The sequence below is a fragment of the Cucumis melo genome, chromosome 5 (genome assembly GCF_025177605.1).
Source record: "Cucumis melo cultivar AY chromosome 5, USDA_Cmelo_AY_1.0, whole genome shotgun sequence".
In the NCBI taxonomy this organism is placed as follows: Eukaryota; Viridiplantae; Streptophyta; class Magnoliopsida; order Cucurbitales; family Cucurbitaceae; genus Cucumis; species Cucumis melo.
In genome coordinates, this window is record NC_066861.1 from 12993520 (window position 1) to 13015889 (window position 22370).

Genomic DNA, 22370 nt, shown 5'->3' on the forward strand with positions numbered 1-22370 from the left:
GATGCGTCTATGCATTGACTATAGGGAGTTGAATAAGGTAACCGTTAAGAACAAATATCCCTTGCCCAGGATCGACGATCTGTTTGACCAATTACAGGGAGCTACAGTGTTCTCTAAGATTGATCTTCGGTCGGGATATCATTAGCTGAGGATTAAGGATGGTGATGTACCGAAGATAGCATTTCGTTCCAGATACGGACACTATGAGTTTATTGTGATGTCTTTTGGTTTGACGAATGCTCCGGCAGTGTTTATAGACTTGATGAACAGAGTGTTTAGGGAGTTCCTAAACACTTTTGTGATCGTGTTTATTGATGACATCATGATATATTCCAAGACGGAGGCCGAGCATGAGGAGCATTTACGTATGGTTTTGCAAACACTTCGGGATAATAAATTGTATGCAAAGTTCTCGAAATGCGAGTTTTGGCTAAAGCAGGTGTCCTTTCTAGGCCATGTGGTTTCTAAGGCTGGAGTTTCTGTAGATCCAGCTAAGATAGAGGCAGTCACCAGTTGGACCCGACCTTCCACAGTCAGTGAGGTTCGTAGCTTCTTGGGCTTAGCAGGTTATTATCGACGGTTTGTGGAGAACTTTTCCCGTATAGCTACTCCTCTTACTCAGTTGACCAGAAAGGGAGCTCCTTTTGTTTGGAGCAAAGCATGTGAGGACAGTTTTCAGAACCTTAAACAGAAGCTAGTTACTGCACCGGTTCTTACTGTACCTGATGGTTCTGGCAGTTTTGTGATTTATAGTGATGCTTCCAAGAAGGGTTTGGGTTGTGTATTGATGCAGCAAGGTAAGGTAGTCGCTTATGCTTTTCGTCAGTTGAAGAGTCATGAGCAGAATTACCCTACACACGATTTAGAGTTGGCAGCAGTGGTTTTTGCATTGAAAATATGGAGGCATTACTTGTATGGTGAGAAGATACAGATCTTCACGGATCATAAGAGCTTGAAATACTTCTTTACTCAGAAGGAATTGAATATGAGACTGCGAAGATGGCTTGAGTTAGTGAAGGATTACGATTGTGAGATACTGTATCATCCAGGCAAGGCAAATGTGGTAGCTGATGCTCTTAGTAGAAAGGTATCACATTCAGCAGCACTTATTACCCGACAGGCCCCATTGCATCGAGATCTTGAGAGGGCTGAGATTGCAGTGTCAGTAGGGGCAGTCACTATGCAGTTAGCCCAGTTGACGGTACAGTCGACTTTGAGGCAAAGGATCATTGATGCTCAGAGTAACGATCCTTACTTGGTTGAGAAGCGTGGCCTAGCAGAGGCAGGGCAAGCTGTTGAGTTCTCCGTATCCTCTGATGGTGGACTTTTGTTTGAGAGGCGTCTCTGTGTGCCATCAGATAGTGTGGTTAAAACATAATTATTATCTGAGGCTCACAGTTCCCCATTTTCCATGCACCCGGGTAGTACGAAGATGTATCAAGACCTGAAGCGGGTTTATTAGTGGCGTAATGTAAAGAGACAGGTGGCGGAATTTGTTAGTAAATGCTTGGTGTGTCAGCAGGTTAAGGCACCAAGGCAGAAACCAGCGGGTTTATTACAACCCTTGAGCGTACCGGAATGGAAGTGGGAAACCGTGTCCATGGATTTCATTACAGGATTGCCAAGAACACTGAGGGGTTTTACAGTGATTTGGGTTGTGGTTGACAGACTTACCAAATCAGCGCACTTCGTTCCGGGTAAATCCACCTATATCGTTGGTAAGTGGGCACAGCTGTACATGTCTGAGATAGTAAGATTACATGGAGTGCCAGTGTCGATTGTTTCTGATATAGATGCCCGTTTCACTTCCAAATTCTGGAAGGGTTTGCAGACTGCTATGGGCACGAGGTTAGACTTTAGTACAGCTTTCCATCCACAGACTAACGGTCAGACCGAGCGTCTGAACCAAGTTTTAGAAGATATGTTGCGAGCGTGTGCATTGGAATTTCCAGGTAGCTGGGACTCCCACTTGCATTTGATGGAATTTGCTTATAATAACAGTTTTCAGGCTACTATTGGCATGGCACCATTTGAGGCCTTGTACGGCAAATGTTGTAGATTCCCTATTTGCTGGGGTGAGGTGGGTGAGCAGAGATTGATGGGTCCTGAGTTAGTTCAGTCTACTAACGAAGCGATACAGAAGATTAGATCACGTATGCATACCGCACAGAGTAGACAGAAGAGTTATGCGGATGTGAGACGGAAGGATCTTAAGTTTGATGTAGGGGACAAGGTGTTCTTAAAGGTAGCACCTATGAGAGGTGTCTTACGATTTGAAAAGAGAGGAAAGCTGAGTCCCCGTTTTGTTGGGCCGTTTGAGATTCTGGAGCGGATTGGCCCTGTAGCTTATCGCTTGGCGTTGCCACCATCACTCTCGACAGTTCATGATGTGTTCCATGTTTCTATGTTGAGGAAGTACGTGTCAGATCCATCCCATGTAGTGGATTACGAGCCACTAGAGATTGATGAAAACTTGAGCTATACTGAACAACCCATTGAGGTGCTGGCTAGAGAGGTGAAAATGTTGAGGAATAGAGAAATTCCTTTGGTTAAAGTCTTATGGCGGAATCATCGGGTGGAAGAGGCTACATGGGAGCGAGAAGATGACATGAGGTCCCGTTATCCCGAACTGTTCGAGGAATAAAAATTTCTTGGACGAAAGTTACCTAAGGAGGGAAGAATGTAACGCCCCAAATTTTCGAGGTAAACTTTTATCGTTTTGTGTAAATTTTTCAGAAATTTACAATTTTGGAGTAATTTCTCAGTTTCCTTCGAAGAGGGTAGAAAAAGAGATTTAGGGATATGAATTTCTTTAAATTAATATTTGGTAAATTAATATAATAATAATATAATATTAATTATATTATTATTATTACTATTTATTATAATTATTATAATTTAACATTAATATTATTATTATTATTTAATATTAATATTATTATTATTTGTTATTATTATTATTATTATTTATTATAATTATTATAATTTAACATTATTATTATTATTATTTTAATATTATTATTATTATTATTATTTAATATTATTATTAGTTAATATATATATATAATAATTTTTTTTAAAACCCTAAAACGCGCGCGCGACGGCCCCCTCCCCATCCGATTCTTCTTCTTCTTCATCGTCTCCAACTTCTCACGCAGCCGCCGTCGCCCGTCGCTCACTCTTTCCCTTCCGGTCGCACGCTTATCTGTCTCCGTCTCCGTCTTTGTGGTAATGTCCGTCGCCGTCTCCGTCGTCGGTGGTTTCACAGCTCCAACTTTTCGTTGTCGCGGTCGTACCTCCATTTCCGATCTCTCTTTTGGTCTCACGCAACCGGACGTCACCGTGCGTCCTTCGTCCGACAGTGTCTGCCGACGTCCAGCCGCCTTCCGCCACGTCGTTCGACAAGCAACCGACGGCGAACCTCCAACGGTCATAGACCTCCTATCTTACGAGCCGACCCGAGAACCCTCATCCAAACCGACCCGAGCCGTGAATTCCAGTCCGACGCGCGATTCGAGCCGCAAGCCGAGTTGAGCTGAGCCGCGAGCCGAGTTGAGCCGAGCCGCGAGCCGAGTTGAGCTGAGCCGTGAGTCGAGCCGCGAGCCGAGTCAAGTCGAGTTGAGCCATGAGCCGCGAGTGAGCCGAGCCGAGCCGAGCCGAGTCACCTAAGCTTTCCTTCCTCCACTTCGCGTCACGGTGAGTCTTCGGTAAGGATTATTTTGGTAATTTACCCAATGTTGCTATAACCGTTTCGAGTTTGAATATTGGAGTAAGACTTGGTCCTACCTTTCGTTCCTTGAAGGTATTAGGGAGTTGACGCTCAAATTCTCGGGTTTCGTGGCAGGCTTATTTAGAGATAGCTTTCCTTTCCTCGGGTAAGTCAACGGGTGTTGCTTAGGACCATATAAAATGACTTCTACTAGTATCGTCGTTTAAAACCCTTGCGTTTTCGTTTAGGTGGATCTGTTGAGCGTGGACTCGATCGAGGGGCACAACCAAGTATCAGGTAAGGGATTTTCCTACTACTGGACCTCGGATCGAGGCTGGAAACGTAGTAATCCACAGGGGATTACACGTTAGTAACTGTACTGAATGAATTGATGCATGTTTGACTATTAAGTATTGCTGTTATACTTTTGTCTAATGTAAAGGTAATGTGACCGCTAGTTGTAGCTTGTGTGCCATCGGGTGTAAGGAGTTGTTCACGGATAGACACCGATACCCGGGTGTTCTGTATATTGTAGTTATGTTAATGGGCTACGTTATGGACTGGAATTGTATGTCGATGAACTTTAAAGTCTTAAGGTTAGGTATGTGGTAGTCTATTGCCTGGATATTGATCATGAAGTTTTGTCGTGGAAGGACTATGAGTCTGATTCTGATTTGACTAGTTGACTAGATCTAAGGAATATCACAATGGTGTGTGAATTGGAAACGCATATAGCAACTGAGGATGTAGTTGTTTAGACCTATATCATCTGACCGGTGACGCCTATGGCGAATTTGTCATATGAATGTTGTCGGAGTGTGACTGTTGTAGACGGTTTAGTATGGACTGAGGGGTAACGGTTAGCTTCATCTATGGGGTAGTGTACCTTACGAATAGGTGTATCCTTCGGGATCACTAGACTGATACGTGTATCCTTCGGGATCAATAGATTGATATGTGCATCCTTCGGGATCACAAGACTGATATGTGCATCCTTCGGGATCACAAGACTGATATGTGCATCCTTCGGGATCACAAGACTGATAGGTGCATCCTTCAGGATCACTAGACTGATACGTGCACCCTTCGGGGTCACGAGACTGATGTGTGCGTTCTACGGAACCACTAGACTGTTTATGTAGGGTACCCCTGATTAGGAAGTCTGTTGTTCCCTAACGGGCCCAGTAGTGGGTCCCTTACTGGGTATATTTTATACTCACCCTTTCTCTTCTTTAACTTTTCAGGTAAATGTACAGCGAGGGGCAGACCGACCAGAGGCAAGAAGGATGCGTGAAGGCCATATGGACGCATCTAGTTTTCTTTATGCTTCCGCTGATGTATATTGTTAGAATATTTGGTTTTGTGATTTTGAGTTTGATGACTTGAGTATCGTATTTGAAACTCTCGTGACTGTGATTTAAAATAGGGCACGAAACTGCTTTTGTAATATTTCTAACGTTTTTAGTGAATCGTAACCGGTCCTTTATGAGTTTTTGTGTTTTGTGGTCGAGTCTTAGTACTGAGTAGTGTCCTCAGCTTAGTCTGGAAAGTTGGGTCGTTACAGTAAATTTTCAGAAATTTAAAATTTTTTGTGTTTATTTTTTGTTGATTTTGAAGTGAAGAAAAAGAAAAGGAATGGTATGATTATTTTTTTATATAATATAATATGGTAAAAATTAATATAATCATAATTTAATATAAATTATATTATAATTATTATTAATTATATTATTATTATTGTTGTTGTTATTATTATTATAATTATATTATTATTATTAATTTATTATTATTATTATTATTATTATATATTAAATCAATTTTTTAAAAGTATACCCTAACCGCGCGCGACGCCCCCCCCCCCCCCCATCCGCTTCTTCTTCTTCTTCTTCATCGTCTCCAGCTCCTCACGAAGCCGCCGCCGCCCGTCGCTCCATCTTTCTCCTCCGTTCGCGCACTCATCTGTTTCTATCTCCATCTCTGTCTCCATCTCCGTCTCCATCTCTGTCTCCATCTCCGTCTCCGTCTCTGTGGTGGTACCCGTCTCCGTCTCCGTCGTCGGCGGTTTCACAGCTACAACGTTAATTCGTCGCGGCCCCATCCATTTCCGATCTCCCTCTCGGTCTCACGCAACCAGATACCGTCGTGCGTCCTTCGTCTGACCGTGTCTGCCGACGCCCAGCCGCCCTCCGTCGCATCGTTCGCCAAGCAGCCGACGGCGGACCTTCAACGGTCGTGGATCTTTGGTCTTGCAAGCTGAATCGTGAATCCCGGTCGAGCTGAACCAAACCGACCCGAGCCGTGAATCCAAACCGACCCGAGCCACGAATCCAAGCTGACCCAATCCACGAATCCAAACCAAGTCGAGCTGCGTGTTAAGCCGAGCCGCGAGCTGCGAGCCGAGTTGAGCCGAGGATCGAGCCGAGTCGAGCAGCGATCCAAGCCGAGCCACAAGCTGATCCAAGCCGAGCCGAGCCGCGAATTGACCAACCCAAGCCACGAGCCGAGTCGAGCCGATCACCTCTAAGCCAAGCCGAGCTCCATGTTCACCGAGCCACCTAAGCCTTTCTTCCTCCACTTTGGGTCACGGTGAGCCTTTGGTAAGGATTATTTTGGTGAATTTCCTAATGTTGCTATAACTGGTTCGAGTTTAGATTTTGGAGTAAGACATAGTCCTACCTTTCGTTCCTTGAAGGTATTAGGGAGTTGACGCTCAAGTTCTCGGGTTCCGCGACAGGCTTAATTGGAGATAGCTCTCTTTTTCTCGGGTAAGTCAACAGATGTTGCTTAGGACCATTTAAAATGACTTTTACTAGTGTCGTCGTTTAAAACCTTTGTGATTTCGTTTAGGTGGATTCGTTGAGCGTGGACTCGATCGAGGGGCATAACCAAGTTTCAGGTAAATGATTTTCTACTACTGGACCTTGGATCGAGGCTGGAAACGTAGTAATCCACAGGGGATTATACGTTAGTAACTGTACTGAATGAATTGACGCATGTTTGACTATTAAATATCGCTTTATACTCTTGTCTGATTAAAGGTAACGTGATCGCTAGTTGTAGCTTGTGTGCCATCGTATGTAATGAGTTGTTTACGGATAGACACCGATGCCCGGATGTTTTGTGTATTGTAGTTATGTTAATGGGCTATGTTGTGAACTGAAATTGTATGTCGATGGACTTAAAAGTCTTAAGGTTAGGTATGTGGTAGTCTATTGTCTGGATATTGGTTATGGAGTTATGTCGTGGAAGGACTATGAGTCTGATTCTGATTTGACTGGTTGACCGGATCTAAAGAATATCACAATGATGTGTGAATTTGATACCCATATAGCAACTGAGGTTATGGTTGTTTAAACCTATACTGTATGACTGACGAAGTCTATGACGAAATTGTAATATGAACGTTGTCGGAGTATGACTGTTGTAGACGGTTTAGTATGGACTGAGGAGTAACGGTTAGCTTCATCTATGGGGTAGTGTACCTTACTGATATGTGTATCCTTCGGGATCACTAGACTGATACGTGCATCCTTCGGGATCACTAGACTGATACGTGTATCCTTCGGGGTCACTAGACTGATACGTGTATCCTTCGGGATCGCTAGACTGATACGTGAATCCTTCGAGATCACGAGACTGATGTGTGCGTTCTACGGAACCACTAGACTGTTTATGTAGGGTACCCCTGAATAGGAAGTTAACTGTTATTCCCTAACGGGCCCAGTAGTGGGTCTCTTACTGGGTATATTTTATACTCACCATTTTTCCTCTTTAACTTTTCAGGTAAGGGTACAGCGAGGGGCAGACCGACGAGGGGCAAGAAGGATGCGTGAAGGCCATATGGACGCGCCTGGTTTTCTTTATGCTTTCGCCGATGTATTTTGTTACTCGTTATTTTCATTGTTGGATCGAGTCATGTTTAGAATATTTGGTTTGTGATTTCGATTGTTGATGAGTTGAGTACTGTATTTTGGAACTCTCGTGATTGTGATTTAAAATAGGGCCCGAAACTATTTTTTTGTAATATTTCTAAAACGTTTTTTTTTTAATCAAAACGGTTCCTTTATGAGTTGTGTGTTTTGTGGTTGAGTCTTAGTACTGAGTAGTGACCTCAGCTTAGTCCGGAAAGTTTGGTCGTTACATAGTGTACCTTGTAGGTACGATGTCCTTCAGGATTCCTCGACTGATATGTGCATCTTTCGGGATCACTAGACTGATACGTGTATCCTTCAGGATCACTAGACTAATACGTGTATCCTTCAGGATCACTAGACTGATACATGTATCCTTCGAGATCACTAGACTGATACGTGTGTCCTTCGGGATCACTAGACTGATATATATATTCGACAGGATCGCTAAACTGATTGATGTGTGCGTTCTACGAAACAACTATACTGTTTTATGTAGGGTACCCCTTAATAGGAAGCTAATTGTTATTACCCCAGCGGGCCCAGTAGTGGGTCCCTTACTGTGTATATTTTTATACTCACCCTTTACTTTTTAACTTTTTCAGGTAAAAGTAACGCAAGGGGCAGATCGGCGAGAGGCAAGAAAGATGTGTGAAGGCCATATAGACATGTCTAGCTTTTTATGCTTCTGCTGAACATATTTGTTATTTCTGTTTCTTTTTAATTATTAAATGGAGTCATGGCTAGAACAATTGTTCTTCTGCTTTGTTTTGGTGACTTTATGGATCATGTTTTGGAACTTTTGGAAAGCGATTTAAAATAGGACCCAAAATTGCTTTTCTTATGTATTGAAGGTATTAACAAATCGTAAACAGGTCTTTTTATGAGTTTATGTGTTTTACTGTCGAGTCTTAGCAGTAAGTAGTAACCTCAGCTTAGTCCAGAAAGTTGGGTCGTTACAACGCGTCAGGATAACATGTAATTTCCGACGTCGACCCCAACGCATGATGCATGGCGTTGGGAATACATCTCTAATAATTAATGTCATTTGTTTTTCGATCGTCGTGTATGCGTCGAGAAAACATATAATTCTCGACGTTATTCCCGACGTTCATTTTACGGCATCGGGAATAGTGTTTTCTCCCGACGTTTTACATTGGGCGTCGGAAGATCCTGTCATTCTCGATGATTTTTCTGCTAACGCCTTTCTCTGCGTCGGGAGAATCCTGATTTCTTGTAGTGACAGTCTTCCTCCAATCATTATGGAAGCATCTTCTCGTTAAAACCACGGTTTTACTCCAGTCAAAGGAATCTTCTTTTTCAATTTCAGACTCAGTAGTTCTTTCTACCTCTTTTATCGTCTCTATAAGGCTTAGGGGAATCTGAGTCAGAAGAGCTACCTTGTGACACCACATCAGCATATGACCGTCGTGGATTATCTGAATCAGTTTCTGAACTAACGCCGTTAATTCTTAAGTTTTCGTTGGCTTGTTTGGTGGAATGTCTTCTTTTTGGAGTAGTTTTTCTTTTTGTAGACAACATCTCGACAAAATGGGCCCACCCATCCTTTTATGTTCCTTCCGTTACCAAAATACAACATCTTCTTCCTCTGTCATCTACCTGGAATATCTCAGCAATGTACCCACTAGGTTGTATGTCTTCTGGACCCACAAGCAATATTCTTCAAACCTTTTCTCAAGAAAAAACCTTGTAATATGTGGTGTATCTAGCAAGGTTTTAAAGGTGGACTTCAACCACTCCAAAGATTCTGGCGTGATGGCTATATGGAAAAGGATTTGTATGGCCATATTTCTGTTATAAGCATCTTTAACTCTTTGGATCGGTTATCCACGGACATAACGAAATCTTTTTTCTCAATGGAGCATAGACAAGATAGTTGTCGAAGAAAAGCCATACAAAAGAGGTGAAAAAAAAAACTAGAAAAGGAAAGATGAAGAATGGGTAATGAGAAGTACCTTAGTAGGTTGAAATTAATTTGAAACTGCAAGAGAAGAAGAAAGGCTTTGTTGAAATTAAATTTGGTAGCTTCTAGTAAATGTGAAGATGAAAAGGTCAATAGGATCTCGACAGATGTGTTCTGGTCTTAATTTTGCCTGAGTTGATGAGGAAGTCTGAATTCCGAAGAGGATTCTAGAGAGAGATCAGACTCTCATCTTTCCCTTGCAACGATTGAAATTAGAGGATATCAAATTGGGAATCAGAAGACACTCATCATTATTATTACGCCCTTGTGTATTATGTTAAGATTGCATGTTAGAAAGAATTGCATGATCACAAAGTTTGACACACATATCTTTATTTACAACGATCAAAGACCTTAACGCTTTCAATAACCTTAACTAAATAATCTATTATTTGATAGAACTTTGAAAAATCTACAAAATGGTTTGGTAGAAGGTATGTTGTATCCAACATACTCTCACTTTGACTAAAACTTCAGTGGTATATATATAATGTTGAGTATAGTGAGAAAAGCATATAAATACAATAAATCAGGAGTTTCTTCCACTTGTCCTAGATTGCATAGCTCGTAGTCCTAAACCCATTAGGTGACCCTCAAATACTTTAGCCATGACGGCCTTTGTAAAGTACAAATCAACAAGATTATCCATCGAGACATTTTTATGTGATGATCACACTATCTCCCAAATAAGGTGATATTTTCACTCTATTTGTTTGTCTCTTGACTTGTCCATTGTGTGCAAGTTTGACGTCTTCTTTCTTTATACTTCTCGGCTACAGCTCACTCCTCATGTAATAACATTTCTTCTTCATCAATTCCTACATTTAGAAACATGAAAACTCATAATAAATAAGATTTTGGGTTTTCTAACAATGTCATCGCATAATAGAGTTTTTCTTAAGATTTATTCCAAGTTAATGCCTTCTTAACTCAATTATCCTAGAACAAAAGATTTATCATGGTGTAAGGTTAATTAATTGATGACTTATGAAGCTATATTTGCTCAAACCATACACCTATTGCATTACCTCAAGTATAAATCATAAGTAGTACTTGAGATATTACTAAACCCTACAAATATCTTGTAAATATTTTTTTGAAAATTTTCTTATAGATGTTATTTTTCTTAACAATGAAGTTTCTTTCCTCACCCAGAATGCTTATTTTCCTTCTGTATAAATAAAACCGTCAAAAAGTCAATATAAACATTAAGAGACTCTTGAGTTTCTTCGTCCTATCTTTTATTTTTATTTTTATTTATTTGAAAAGAACTTTCCAGCTATCAAAATTGAAATAGCTACATCATCAATCTATTTAGGTTTAAAATTAATCTAATCATCATCTCAGCAGCATTCCATTGTTGTTTCAAGCACTATAATTGAACATTATTGAAATTTCAAGAACAAAGGGTAAGATTTTGAAAAATAGGACCAAATAAGAACTAACCCCAAAAACCTGGGGAAGGAGAGGTATCTTTTCCAAAATTATATATGTATATAATTTGCACCGACTACTCTTTATTTAGATATGGAGTGACTATTGAGCTCAATTTGTTGTTTCAGTATAGGAAGCCTGCCTAAATGTTTTTTACGGTAAGTTAGAACCAGATTTTCTTCAATTGTTCTAATTTCAATCTTTTCCAGATCAAAAATTGCTGAATTCTTCTGGAATACATTTCTTTTTTAAAACAAAGAGGATCCATCCAATAATTGTTGTGGGGTTGGAGAGTACAACAGTTTTCAGGAGGTTATTCAGAATGAAGAGAAGTAGATGTGATGAGAACTCCATGAAAAAATTGTACCTTCTCTAAAATATCTTCCAATCCATCATTCTTATTTCTATGATCGGATTTTTCCCGACTCCTTTTTGCCGGACATTTCTCTTTTCCCTCCTTTCTGAACTCTTCCCTCTATATATATACACTCCATTATTGGCAGACCGACCAGTTTTGTATAAAATTAAATAATAATAATAATAATAATAAAGAAAAAAGGATAAAATAGATATGAACTGTGCCTTTCCCAATATCAGTAACAAGAACTAATCTTCTCCATGCCCTTTTTTATTTCTAAATTAACGTTAAGTCAAAGGGAGATACTGAAAGCAAAAAACTTTTGAGAACATCATCGTAATATGATCAAAGAGACATCAGCTCATGAATTTATCATACCATGTAAACATATAAATATTGGTTACATGATCTCTTAAGAGATGAGTAAACATCACATGGTTATTTAGCTGTCAACCCGGGTTGACCAAATCGAGGCTCTCAATCATCTTGATCTTCATGAGCTGGATTTCTTTTGGCTTTCTATTCAAGTCGATCATCTGCATTTTAAACCGTGTAAACATAAGTGTAATCGTACTCCAAATTTGAGGGTTTTTTCTTATAATTTTGCCTGCGTTTGGACTTTTTCAGACTCTAGCATTTTCTAACCCCAGTTGGGTAGATCAGTATTGTTGAAAGTGATCTGTTGTTTTGATCAAGCTCCCAAACTCTGGAATGTGCTAACTCTTAAAAATGCCCGAATGAAATGGTGAGCAACCATTCGTCGATCCATTTATAGATAAAGGGTTCTCAACAAGCACACACACAAAGATTCAACTTTGAATAACGAATTAATGAGCTTCTTTAGGCAATTGTAGTGCGGGGGCCCTCACCTCAACTAATGTTTCACCCACCATAAGAGTGCATAATCAATTAATATATACTAATACATATCTACTTAACACTAATACAAAATCTAAATAATGTCAAAACAATCTTAGCTCAGTAATAATTAGTATAACATTTCATCTTAGAGGTGGACGATTCTAAGACGAAATGTTATTATGAACTAAATATCTCATTTATCAAGTCTAAATCAAATACAAGATTTAATAATAAAAAATGATCTAAGAGGTACTAGTCCAACATAAGCGTAATTGATGTGATAATGACAATATTACTTCCAAGTCATTGTTTGTCAAAAATTTATAACATTTTGGATGTATGTCATCCGTGAGTCTCAACGTCAACTCAAATGCTATCAATAAAGAGAATACCTTGAATCAAACCATGTTTCGTTCAAATAAAAATGGTCTAAAAATATCTAAATAATATAGAGGCTCTAAGTTTGAGTCTTCACAACTTTTAAGAGAAAATTGTGGTTCGCACATATAGATCGATGGGTTAACTCATCATTATAACTATAGAAAACATGACCACTTCGAATGATTATTGTCACCATGAAAATATCCATAATTAATCTTGTTATATACATATTGACCATGTCCATATTTGTAGAAACTCATCACCTCCATACGTGATAAAGAAGTGAGTCGTGGTCAATATGAGCATTATCATGGATAGATCTTCTAGGAATGAAAGGTTCTAACCATGGTTAGAATCTTATGCGACATGCATGACTTGAGATTCTTCAATAAAGGGGTTAATTCTTCAATGAGGTTTTTCCAAATTCAGTTTCTTTGAAAACAAAAGTTTTGGATTCCAAATTGAGAAAAATTGGAAATGGGAAGAGATGGCCAGCCTAATGAAAAATTTTGGAATAGTAAAAAGGAAAAAGTACAATGATACATATCGAGACAATTAGAGGACGTGTAGACAACGTCCACAATATTTCCAGGAATCTGGAAGATTGACTTGGCTTGGGTTAATCGCAATAATTAGAAAAGGAATCTAACTTGGCTGCGATTTAGAATAGTTGAGTAAGGTACCATCAATGCAATTCTGTTGAAGAAATGAGAAGCTTAAGAAGATTTTTTGACATTTTAAAGAAGGGCATGCAATCTCAAATTACAACATTCAACAACCTAATAAGTAGTTCAATATATCTGTATTAAATTCATAAAATAAGTTCTTCCAATACAGTGCTCCAGTCATATTCCATAACGCACTTCCTCACTAAGGGGCAAGCTAATCATGAAACTATTCCAGTAATCATTCAAAATACTGGTAAGCATTCAATGAACTTCCTCGTTAAGAAGCAAGCTAGCCATGAAACCATTCTAGTTAGTTATCATCTAAACTACAAAGCAATAAAGTCCAATGCCGACAAAAGATATGTTAGAAATACTGGGTTAAATTGAAGCCTGGGATCCATTTAGCATTTTCAAGAAAACAATTTTGTTCATACACTGCTGGATAAAGTTGTTTCTCTTTCTCAGGATTCCAAATGTCTGGTCAATTAATCTCAATCAATTTTACAATATCAGTATCAGTTGACTGAATAATATTTTTGACAAAAATAATCACCAATGATCTAGAATTGACAATTAGACAACTTTTCAGCCAACGACAAAACCACAAATGTGTGGGTACACTGATTTTAAAATCATATCCCAACCATTAAAACGTAAACCAGCTTACAGAGTAAGACATCTAGAACTTCTGCAATCTGCAAGACCTTTGGAAGCAGCCAGCTTCTGAATGTACGGTCAGAGTCGCTTGGCTAAATTTTAAAAGCATCTTCACTTGGTTGAACCAGAAACTGTTACGATGTTAGAAACTTCAGGGTGGCTATCGAAACAGAACTCAACCTCCAATCCATTAGATGTGATTTGTTGTTAGGAAAAGCGAAACATTTAAGGGTCACAAAGTCATGAAAATCTTCTTTTCTCACAAAACCAAAGGTCACAGATTCAATCTCACGTGTTGTATGCCACCAAACATATAAACTGCAATTACTACTGATTTGACATCCATATCCACTAGGAGTGAATCTACACGTTTGTTTTTTTTTTTTTTTTTATTATTGAATCAACTAAAGCTTGCTAAGAGCCTCTGTTTGAGACGATATTGAAAATTAACATCTCTAATCCCATATTAAATTCTTGGTTTTGTTTGTTATTTCCTTATTCCACCCAAATGCATAATTAACTCTTGGTCTTCAAATTTCTTAAGATGTTTGATGATACTTTCAGCATAGTGAGGTTTTAAACGAATCCCTTTTTTAAGCATCAACCTTGCTAGTATTGCAGCATCCACAGAGTGGTCATGCTGATAAAGTCCAACTAAAAGAAGAGAATAAACATCAGCATCAATGTAACATAAATATCCATTCCTATCGACTTCGTAGCATAAGCTAAAACCATCTAGCACTCGCTCCTCTAAGCACAGTTCCCTGATCATGAGACTGCAAGCCACACCATCTGGCTTCACCCCGTTGGCTAACATGTTTCTAAATAGCTTCTCTGCCTCTGGAATCTTTTTCATCTTAACTAAAGATATCACAAGCGAGCTACAACAATCACCATATGAAGCACCGCCTCTTGCAACAACTCTATCAATCAACTTATAAGCCTCCTCCACGTGCCCATCTTTACAAAATTCCTTGACTAAATAGCCAACCGCAACACGATTTGGAGCATGACCATACTCTTCCATTCTGTCTAATACCTTCAATGCCTCCAGAAGGAAGCCTTGTTCACATAGACTCTGGATTATAGAAGTGTATGTGACAGTATTCGGACGGCAAGTTCCCCCTTGTTTTTCCATCTCCTCCAACATTTCCATTAGCTTATCCATAATTCTGAGCCGAACAGCGCCATTAACTAGCACAGAGTAAACCACTGTATTGGGTGCATATCCATTTTCCTTCATAGCCTTAAATAACCCATAAGCATCCTCCCAACGACCCACATCACAGAATCCTTTGATCATAGAAATATAAGTGATCATATTAGGATGTATGTCAACTGAATCCATCTCTTTCATCAACTCCATCGCCTTATCCATCTCACCCTTCTCAGTACATAACCTTATAACCAGATTATAAATTGTAGTGTCAGCACGCAAATGAAATTCAGACATTTTCCTTAAAATGGACAAAGCCTCTTTGGTAAGCTTAGCTTCTTTACACAAGTTTAAAATAATCTGAAATATCCTAATATCAACAAGGCAACCCTCCCTTCTATAATCTTCAATAACGTTAAAAAGCAAACATGGGCTTACATTAATTCCAATCAGTTCACAAGCTCTACTGTACATAAAAGAAGTATGCCTATAATTAGGCTGTCGACCAGCCCATATAAAAAATCTAAGACCCATTTGCGATAGTTCGGAGGAACATTTATATAATACTTCGTTGACACATCTAGAATCCAACTTGGTCTTGACAGTAGCAAGGGTTTTCTCCACATTACCATTGTTTTTCTCCAAATGGTCATAGAATAAATCGGAAGAAGAGAGTGTACTTAGGTGAAAGGTAGATAAGGTGGAGATGTTGAGAAGAATTGAAGATGATCGGGGGTAAGAGATTCGGAAGAGAGCCATTGATTTGATAGGGCAATTTCAGAGAAACAAAATGGTTTCTTTCTTTTACGAGAAGCAGCAGCTGCAAACGATTTAGATAAACTATTGAAAACATAGTCATTGTTCTTAAGAATAAGAAACAAACAAAAATTGAAAAAAAAAACAGTTCAAAAAATCGAAGATTACCAAGAATTGATAGATACCAACGAAAGCAGAGTATGCAAGGGGATGCAAAAGAAGTGGGTTGTGGCGTGGGGCCGGCAAACGACAAGTTAGGTTGCCACCGACGGCAAGACCTGAAGACTGAAACGTGAGAGAGAGGGGCGGGGTCTCTCAATCCTCCCTCTGGATTGAAAAAAATCCATAAAAGAATATTTTAGATTAATTACATTGTTTTTTTTTAAGGTATGTTAAAACAACGAAAACTATCGAATTGAGTTACTTTTTATTTTGATTTGGATTCGATTGAATTCTTTTATGTTTTTTTCATGAGTCAGATTCTGGATGCATTTTTTTTTCACTAATATTTTAAATTTTAATTTATCTTTTAATAAGATTTCACATTTTCTAAGACTTTAATATAATTGATTTTCAAAAATATGCTGGAATTTATAACTTTAATAATTATTGTAATAAATAATCTATTTATTATTAAGATATTATTTAATGTAGATATATTTTTAATATAGTATAAATTCTTAGCTAATGTGGTAATATTATAATTAATTATTTCTATAAATTAATTGATTTCAATTTCATAATCAACTCAAATTTCATATATTTTCCGACATCAACCATTTTATTTTCTCCAATCACTTTTTCTGTCTCATTCAAGCCTATCGGCCTATTCTGTTAGTTTAGATTTTGTTTACTTCTGTTTCTTTATCTCAAATAGTAGTATTAAAATCGATTTTGATTATGGTTTTAAAAGCCAAATGGTCCTTATAGCTAAGGCTTACTCTCTTGCTCGTTCATGTTTGATCCCTCGATTCCTTGCATATTACTCACTGCATATTATATACCTTCTAGTCATGTTCTTAATTTTTTTTGTTTATCATATATACATTTATATAATATTATATACCATATATCATTCAGTATTATATACCATATACCATTCAATATTATATACCTTACCGTCGGTTCCGTGAACAATATATATTTATATAATATAATATATCTTATACCATTCAATATTTCGATCATGTTCTTAAAATTATTCTTGTTTCATTACGGCATATTCTTGTCATCTTGTACAAAATATTTACACATAAATGTTCCGTGAATAATATATACTATTATATACGACAAAGTAATCTATTTCTGTTATGTAATTTATTAGATATATACACCTGCATATATACAATAGCAAGCATGTAATGACATATAGTTCTATTATTTTTTGACATGTATGGCCAAAATTGTTATCTATTTTGATGGTTTTTTAAATGATTCCAACAATTACATTAGTTTTAGTATTTCCGAAATATTAGTGAATGAACTTATGTCTTTTAAAGATCTATACAATATCCTTAGATCCAAGTTAGGCAGTTATATTGATATACACATTTGTCTAGGTCCTATAGCATGACTTAAGTAGAATTTGGATATAACCAATAATAACGATGTTAAATGGGTTCACCATATAATAAGATCTAATTTTGAGCAACACAACGCTTATTGTTCATTCGGTTGGCCTTTTAGCTATTACTTTGGGTTTTTCGTCTTCTAGTTCATTCCAACTAGACATTCATTCAGACGGAGGGTGTTTTTTTTAAAATATAGATATGTCTAAGATAGATTCCACCTAATTTGAACTAAAAATACATGACATGTTTCAACCAAAACTTTGTTGAAACAGTCCTTGCAAGTCATTGCTATTAGAGACAACTTTTAATACGTTAAAGTTAAATCAAATAAGGAAGTGTTGATTTTGCAGTGCGTATTTGAAGACTGTTTATGGTCATTGCGTGCTTCTTGTTGTTTTCATGGGGGTAGGACATTATGGGTTCTTACTAGGAAAGTCTCAAAGTTTCTATCCATTAGAGAAATGGAATCGTGCGCCATCAAAAGTTCATATCACATTAATGTTCAATCATGATGCAGGCACACGTGTTTTGCCTATAAAAACCCCCTTCCACCCTTCTTCTTTCTCATTTGCAACCTTGCGAGCCTAAGCATCCCAAAGCTCTCTCGAATTCCCTTGCATTTTTTGGCGAGATTCCGAACAACTCTTCACATTCCTTCCCAACAACTTCAATGGCCTAGAAAAAGATCACGATGCCTTCTGAAGCCCACTCCCCATTAGTTAGAAGGAAGAGGCCTTTCACCTCTCTTTCCACTAGTCTTGGTGGATCCCTCTTGTTCCTGTTTAGTCCCCTTCATTTCGGAAGTGGTTTCTATTTCTACATCTGTTTCTTTCGCGATCACGATTTCTAAAGAACAATCTGAGCACCCTGATAAAGCCAACGAAGCTGATGGAACATGTGATTTGATTGATGGGATGATGGAGATGATGAAGGAAAGCGAAAAGGGTTCTGAAGAGAGAAATTCTGTGAGAATGGAGAGAGAAAAAAATCTTGAGAAATGAAAAGTGAGGGATTTTACTAAAAGAGAGATATTATAAGTATGTCAACAATAATGTCTGTTCAAAACCAATAACAATGATTTATTTTTCTTTTTTACTTTAATTGTCAGTCGAAAACCAACATTAAAGATATGTGTCTTTTTTCAAGTTGTCTGACACTGTTCAATCATGTTTTATTTTTTGGCCTGACTTCAAAAGTCAAATTTCTTGTAGTGAGTTTTTATTGATGAAAATTTTTGAATATGTCATTATTACAAAATATTCATCCAAATGTGATTTTGAAGACAAGAGAAGATAAGCAAATAAATTGCATAGTGCCATCCTAGGCAAGATGGCTACAAGATTTGTTGCATTCTTCACGCACATACCACCATCCTAGGCGCGATCGTTAGGCGACATGATATAATAATGACAATATATTTGTATCTTTAATACAAAATCTTTGACCTTTTCGTGTTATAAAAGGATCAAACATTTTATTACCATTTCACATTTAATTTTCAACGTTATATTTCCTTAACTACAAACGTTTCAACAATTAATTTTCCAATCAATAACCAATGTCTATTTTGGTCTCCTCACTCTATAAACTTATTTCATACTTCATTTTGTAGAAAAGTGAAAGAAAAAAAAAACTGAGATTTTCAAGCAAACAAAAAATGTTTATTTGAGTGTTGAGATTTCAATTAGTTTCAATGCAAAACCAATTGAAAACACAACTATTTTATCCTAGGGACGATGAGGCAATCAAATGATCTGTTTGAACAAAGGAGCAGAGCCACGTAAAATACAACGCGTTTTGGAAGCAAAAGATGTTCTTCTTCCTCACCTTGAAGAAAGTTGTCGTTGTATGTTCCACTAAAAAACCAAAGGTTCCAGAAACCAATCCAACAGAGGAGCAAATCAACAATCTTATCACATGGACAGAGACAGACTTCATCTGTAGAATTTAATTCTAAATGATTATTACAGCATTATATAAACCGGGAAAAAAGTCTGGGACGCATTATAGAAAAAATATGACACTAAGGAAGCGAGATCCAAGAAATACGCAGTAAGTAGATACTTGTAGTATCAAATGACTAATGATAGATCTGGAGCCTCAATCACAAGAGATATAAAAGATTGCACATGAAATTATCAGTGAAGATATGTTACTTGATAATCAATTTCAAGTTGTTATTATTATTGATAAGTTCCTCCTATGTGGAAAGACTTTAAGAAAACTCTAAGGCACAAAACAAAAAAGTTCTCGCTTGAAAGCCTAATTACGCGTTTAAGGATGGAAGAGGAGGCAAAAAGACATGACCAAAAGGAGAAGGTGAACATGATTCTCAGAAAGTAGTCTACCATAGTTCTGAAACCAGACTTGAAGCCGAAAGGGAACAAAATGAAACGAGCTTCTAACAATCAAAAGAACACTCAAAATCCCCAATCCAGAAGTACGATACAAATTATTTTTTATAACTGTAATAAGCTGGACACTTAGCTAGAAATTGTAGAAACGAAAATTGTCTTGCTGCATAGGCGAACCTGGTAGAAGAGGATTTAATAGCTATAATTCCTGAGGTTAATGTGATTGAAGGGTTTGAAGGTTAATGGTTAGACATTGGTGCATCTCGCCATGTCTGTCACAACCTTAGCTTATTTAGAAAATATAATGAGATTAAGGATAAGAAATATCCTTCTAGGAGATCGTCAGACAACTAAGGTGGCCGACATTGGAGAAGTAGAACTGAAATTCACATCTGGCAAGACGCTTGTACTAAAGGAAATTCTGCACACTCCTAAAATTCAGAAGATTTTAGTCTCATGATATCTCCTTAACAAAGTCGGCTTCACTCAAATAATAGGATCATATCTCTTTACTTTAACCAAAAATAATGTATTTGTAGGAAAGAGTTATGCAACTAATGACATATTTAAGTTAAATTTGGAAATGAATAAGAAAATGTCTTATGCTTACATGATGTCTACTTTTAATATTTGGTATGCTAGACTTTTTCACGTTAATAAAAAACTAATTGGCAACCTGAGTAAGTTGAATCTTATTCCTAAGTTGTCTTTTGCACATGAATTTGAAAAATGTGCATGTTGTAGTCAAGCTAAGATAACAAAGACTTCGCATAAATCTGTAATTAGAGTAACCGAACCTTTAGAGTTAATTCATTCTTATTTATGTGAATTTGATAGCATGTTAACTAAGAATAGTAAAAGGTCTTTTATAACCTTTATAGATGACTGTTCCGACTTTACTTTTATTTACCTACTTAAAAATAAAAGTGATGTCTTTGACATGTTCAAGGTGTTTGTAACTGAAATAGAGAACCAATTTAATAAAAGAAGTAAAAGACTTCGTAGTAATAGAGGAACTAAATATGATTCAGTTGTCTTTAATGAGTTTGATAACTCAAAAGAAATAAAACACATTAAAAACTGCACCTTACTCTCCTAAAATGAATAGAAAAGTTGAAAGCAAGAATAGAACTCTAACTGAATTAGTAGTTTCTATCTTGCTTGATTCAAAAGCAGCACCATCTTGGTGGGGTCAAATAATCAAAACTATTAATTATGTCCTTAATAAGATTCCTAAGTCAAACAATAAAAATTCACCATACGAAGTCCTTAAGAATAAAACATCAAACCTGTCTTATCTTAGAACTTGGGGTTGTCTAGCCTACGTTAGAATACATGATCCTAAAAGAAGAAAACTAGCCTGTAGAGCCTATAAATGTGTCCTCATAGGATACGCTAAAAACAGTAAAGCTTACATGTTCTATGACTTAGAAAATAAGGTAATCATATAATCAAACGATGTAGATATATTTTTTAGAGGATAGATTTCCTTTTAAATTTAAAAATAGTAGGGGTATAAATAGTTAAACTAGAAGGGGGCTCAAGTTGAAGTAATCTACCTTCAGCTAGGATCCAAACCAAAGATAAGGAAGTAGATTTTGAACCTAGAAGAAGCAAAAGAGCGAGAACCATAAAATACTTTGTAGAAGACTTCGAAATGTACAACATAGAAGATCCAAAAGATCTAACAGAAGCCACAACCTCAGTAGATGTCGACCTATGATTTACAAGCCCTAATTGAACAGGATGAGAAACAGTGGAAGGTCGTTTGGAGGATGAAATGCCGAGGAATATTAGGTAGATATAGAACAAGATACAAAAAACATATTTCAGGACTTATTAAATGAAGAACGTAATGAGTTGTACCCCGGTTATTCTCAATTTTTCTCCTTGAACTTTTTTGGTTAAGTTGATGCACGTCAAGGTTCTAAATGGTTGGAGTAATAAGTCCTTCGACATGTTGTTAGAATTCTTAAGAGCAGCGTTTCCAATGTGTAATATTATTATCCCTAGTTCAAGTTATGAAGCCAAACGAAAACTTCGTGACTTGGGCTTGGGATACGAGACTATTCACGCGTGCAAGTACGATTATGTATTGTACTAGAAAGAGTTTACCGATTTGCAATATTGTCCTACATGTGGCGAGACTCGATACAAGGTTAATCATAACAAAGGAAAAAATTTTCGCATAAGGTATTGCGCCACTTTCTTAAGGTATCGAGATTACATCACTTGTATGTCTCGTAGGAAGCGTTCGCTAACGCGAGATGACATAGGGATAAACGTGTTGAAACAAATGATGTGTTGAGACATCCAACTGATGCGGAGGGATGGAAGCACTTTGATTGTGAATTTCCTTATTTTACTTCTGATCCACGGAACGTACGTCTGGGGTTAACTTCAGATGGATTTAATCCATTTGGTCATATGAGTACCTCGTACAGTATGTGGCCTGTTGTGTTACTTTCTTACAATTTGCCATCATGGAAATGCATGAAAGAGACAAATTTCTTCATGTCATTACTCATACCTGGTCCTAGATCTCCTGGTAGGGAAATCAATGTGTATCT

The 22370-nt window shown here is 37.4% G+C and overlaps 1 protein-coding gene and 1 long non-coding RNA gene across 3 annotated transcripts; one reads left to right on the forward strand and one right to left on the reverse strand.

Moving 5' to 3' along the window:
* Positions 1–2649: 2649 nt before the first annotated feature.
* On the forward strand, positions 2650–5210 carry LOC127149321 (uncharacterized). The gene is made up of 2 exons (XR_007820786.1): positions 2650–2703; positions 4954–5210. It is a non-coding gene; the product is annotated as an uncharacterized LOC127149321 (long non-coding RNA).
* An 8563-nt stretch (positions 5211–13773) lies between these two features.
* Positions 13774–16294, reverse strand: LOC103485755 (pentatricopeptide repeat-containing protein At5g47360). Of its 2 annotated transcripts, none has more exons than XM_008443456.3 (2): positions 16044–16294; positions 13774–15959 (listed from the first exon to the last, which is right to left on the reverse strand). In XM_008443456.3, the coding sequence occupies exon 2, from the start codon at positions 15876–15878 to the stop codon at positions 14451–14453; it is 1428 nt and encodes a 475-aa protein (XP_008441678.1). In that variant the 5' UTR covers positions 15879–15959; positions 16044–16294; the 3' UTR covers positions 13774–14450. The 2 variants fall into 2 exon arrangements, with proteins under 2 accessions (XP_008441678.1, XP_008441677.1); XM_008443455.3 differs by having other exon boundaries at positions 13774–15939; positions 16044–16264.
* Between the last annotated feature and the right edge of the window lie 6076 nt (positions 16295–22370).

Bases quoted from the DNA above. Each gene is read 5' to 3' on its own strand.
- LOC103485755 (XM_008443456.3), bottom strand. From the start codon at position 15,878: ATGGCTCTCTTCCGAATCTCTTACCCCCGATCATCTTCAATTCTTCTC.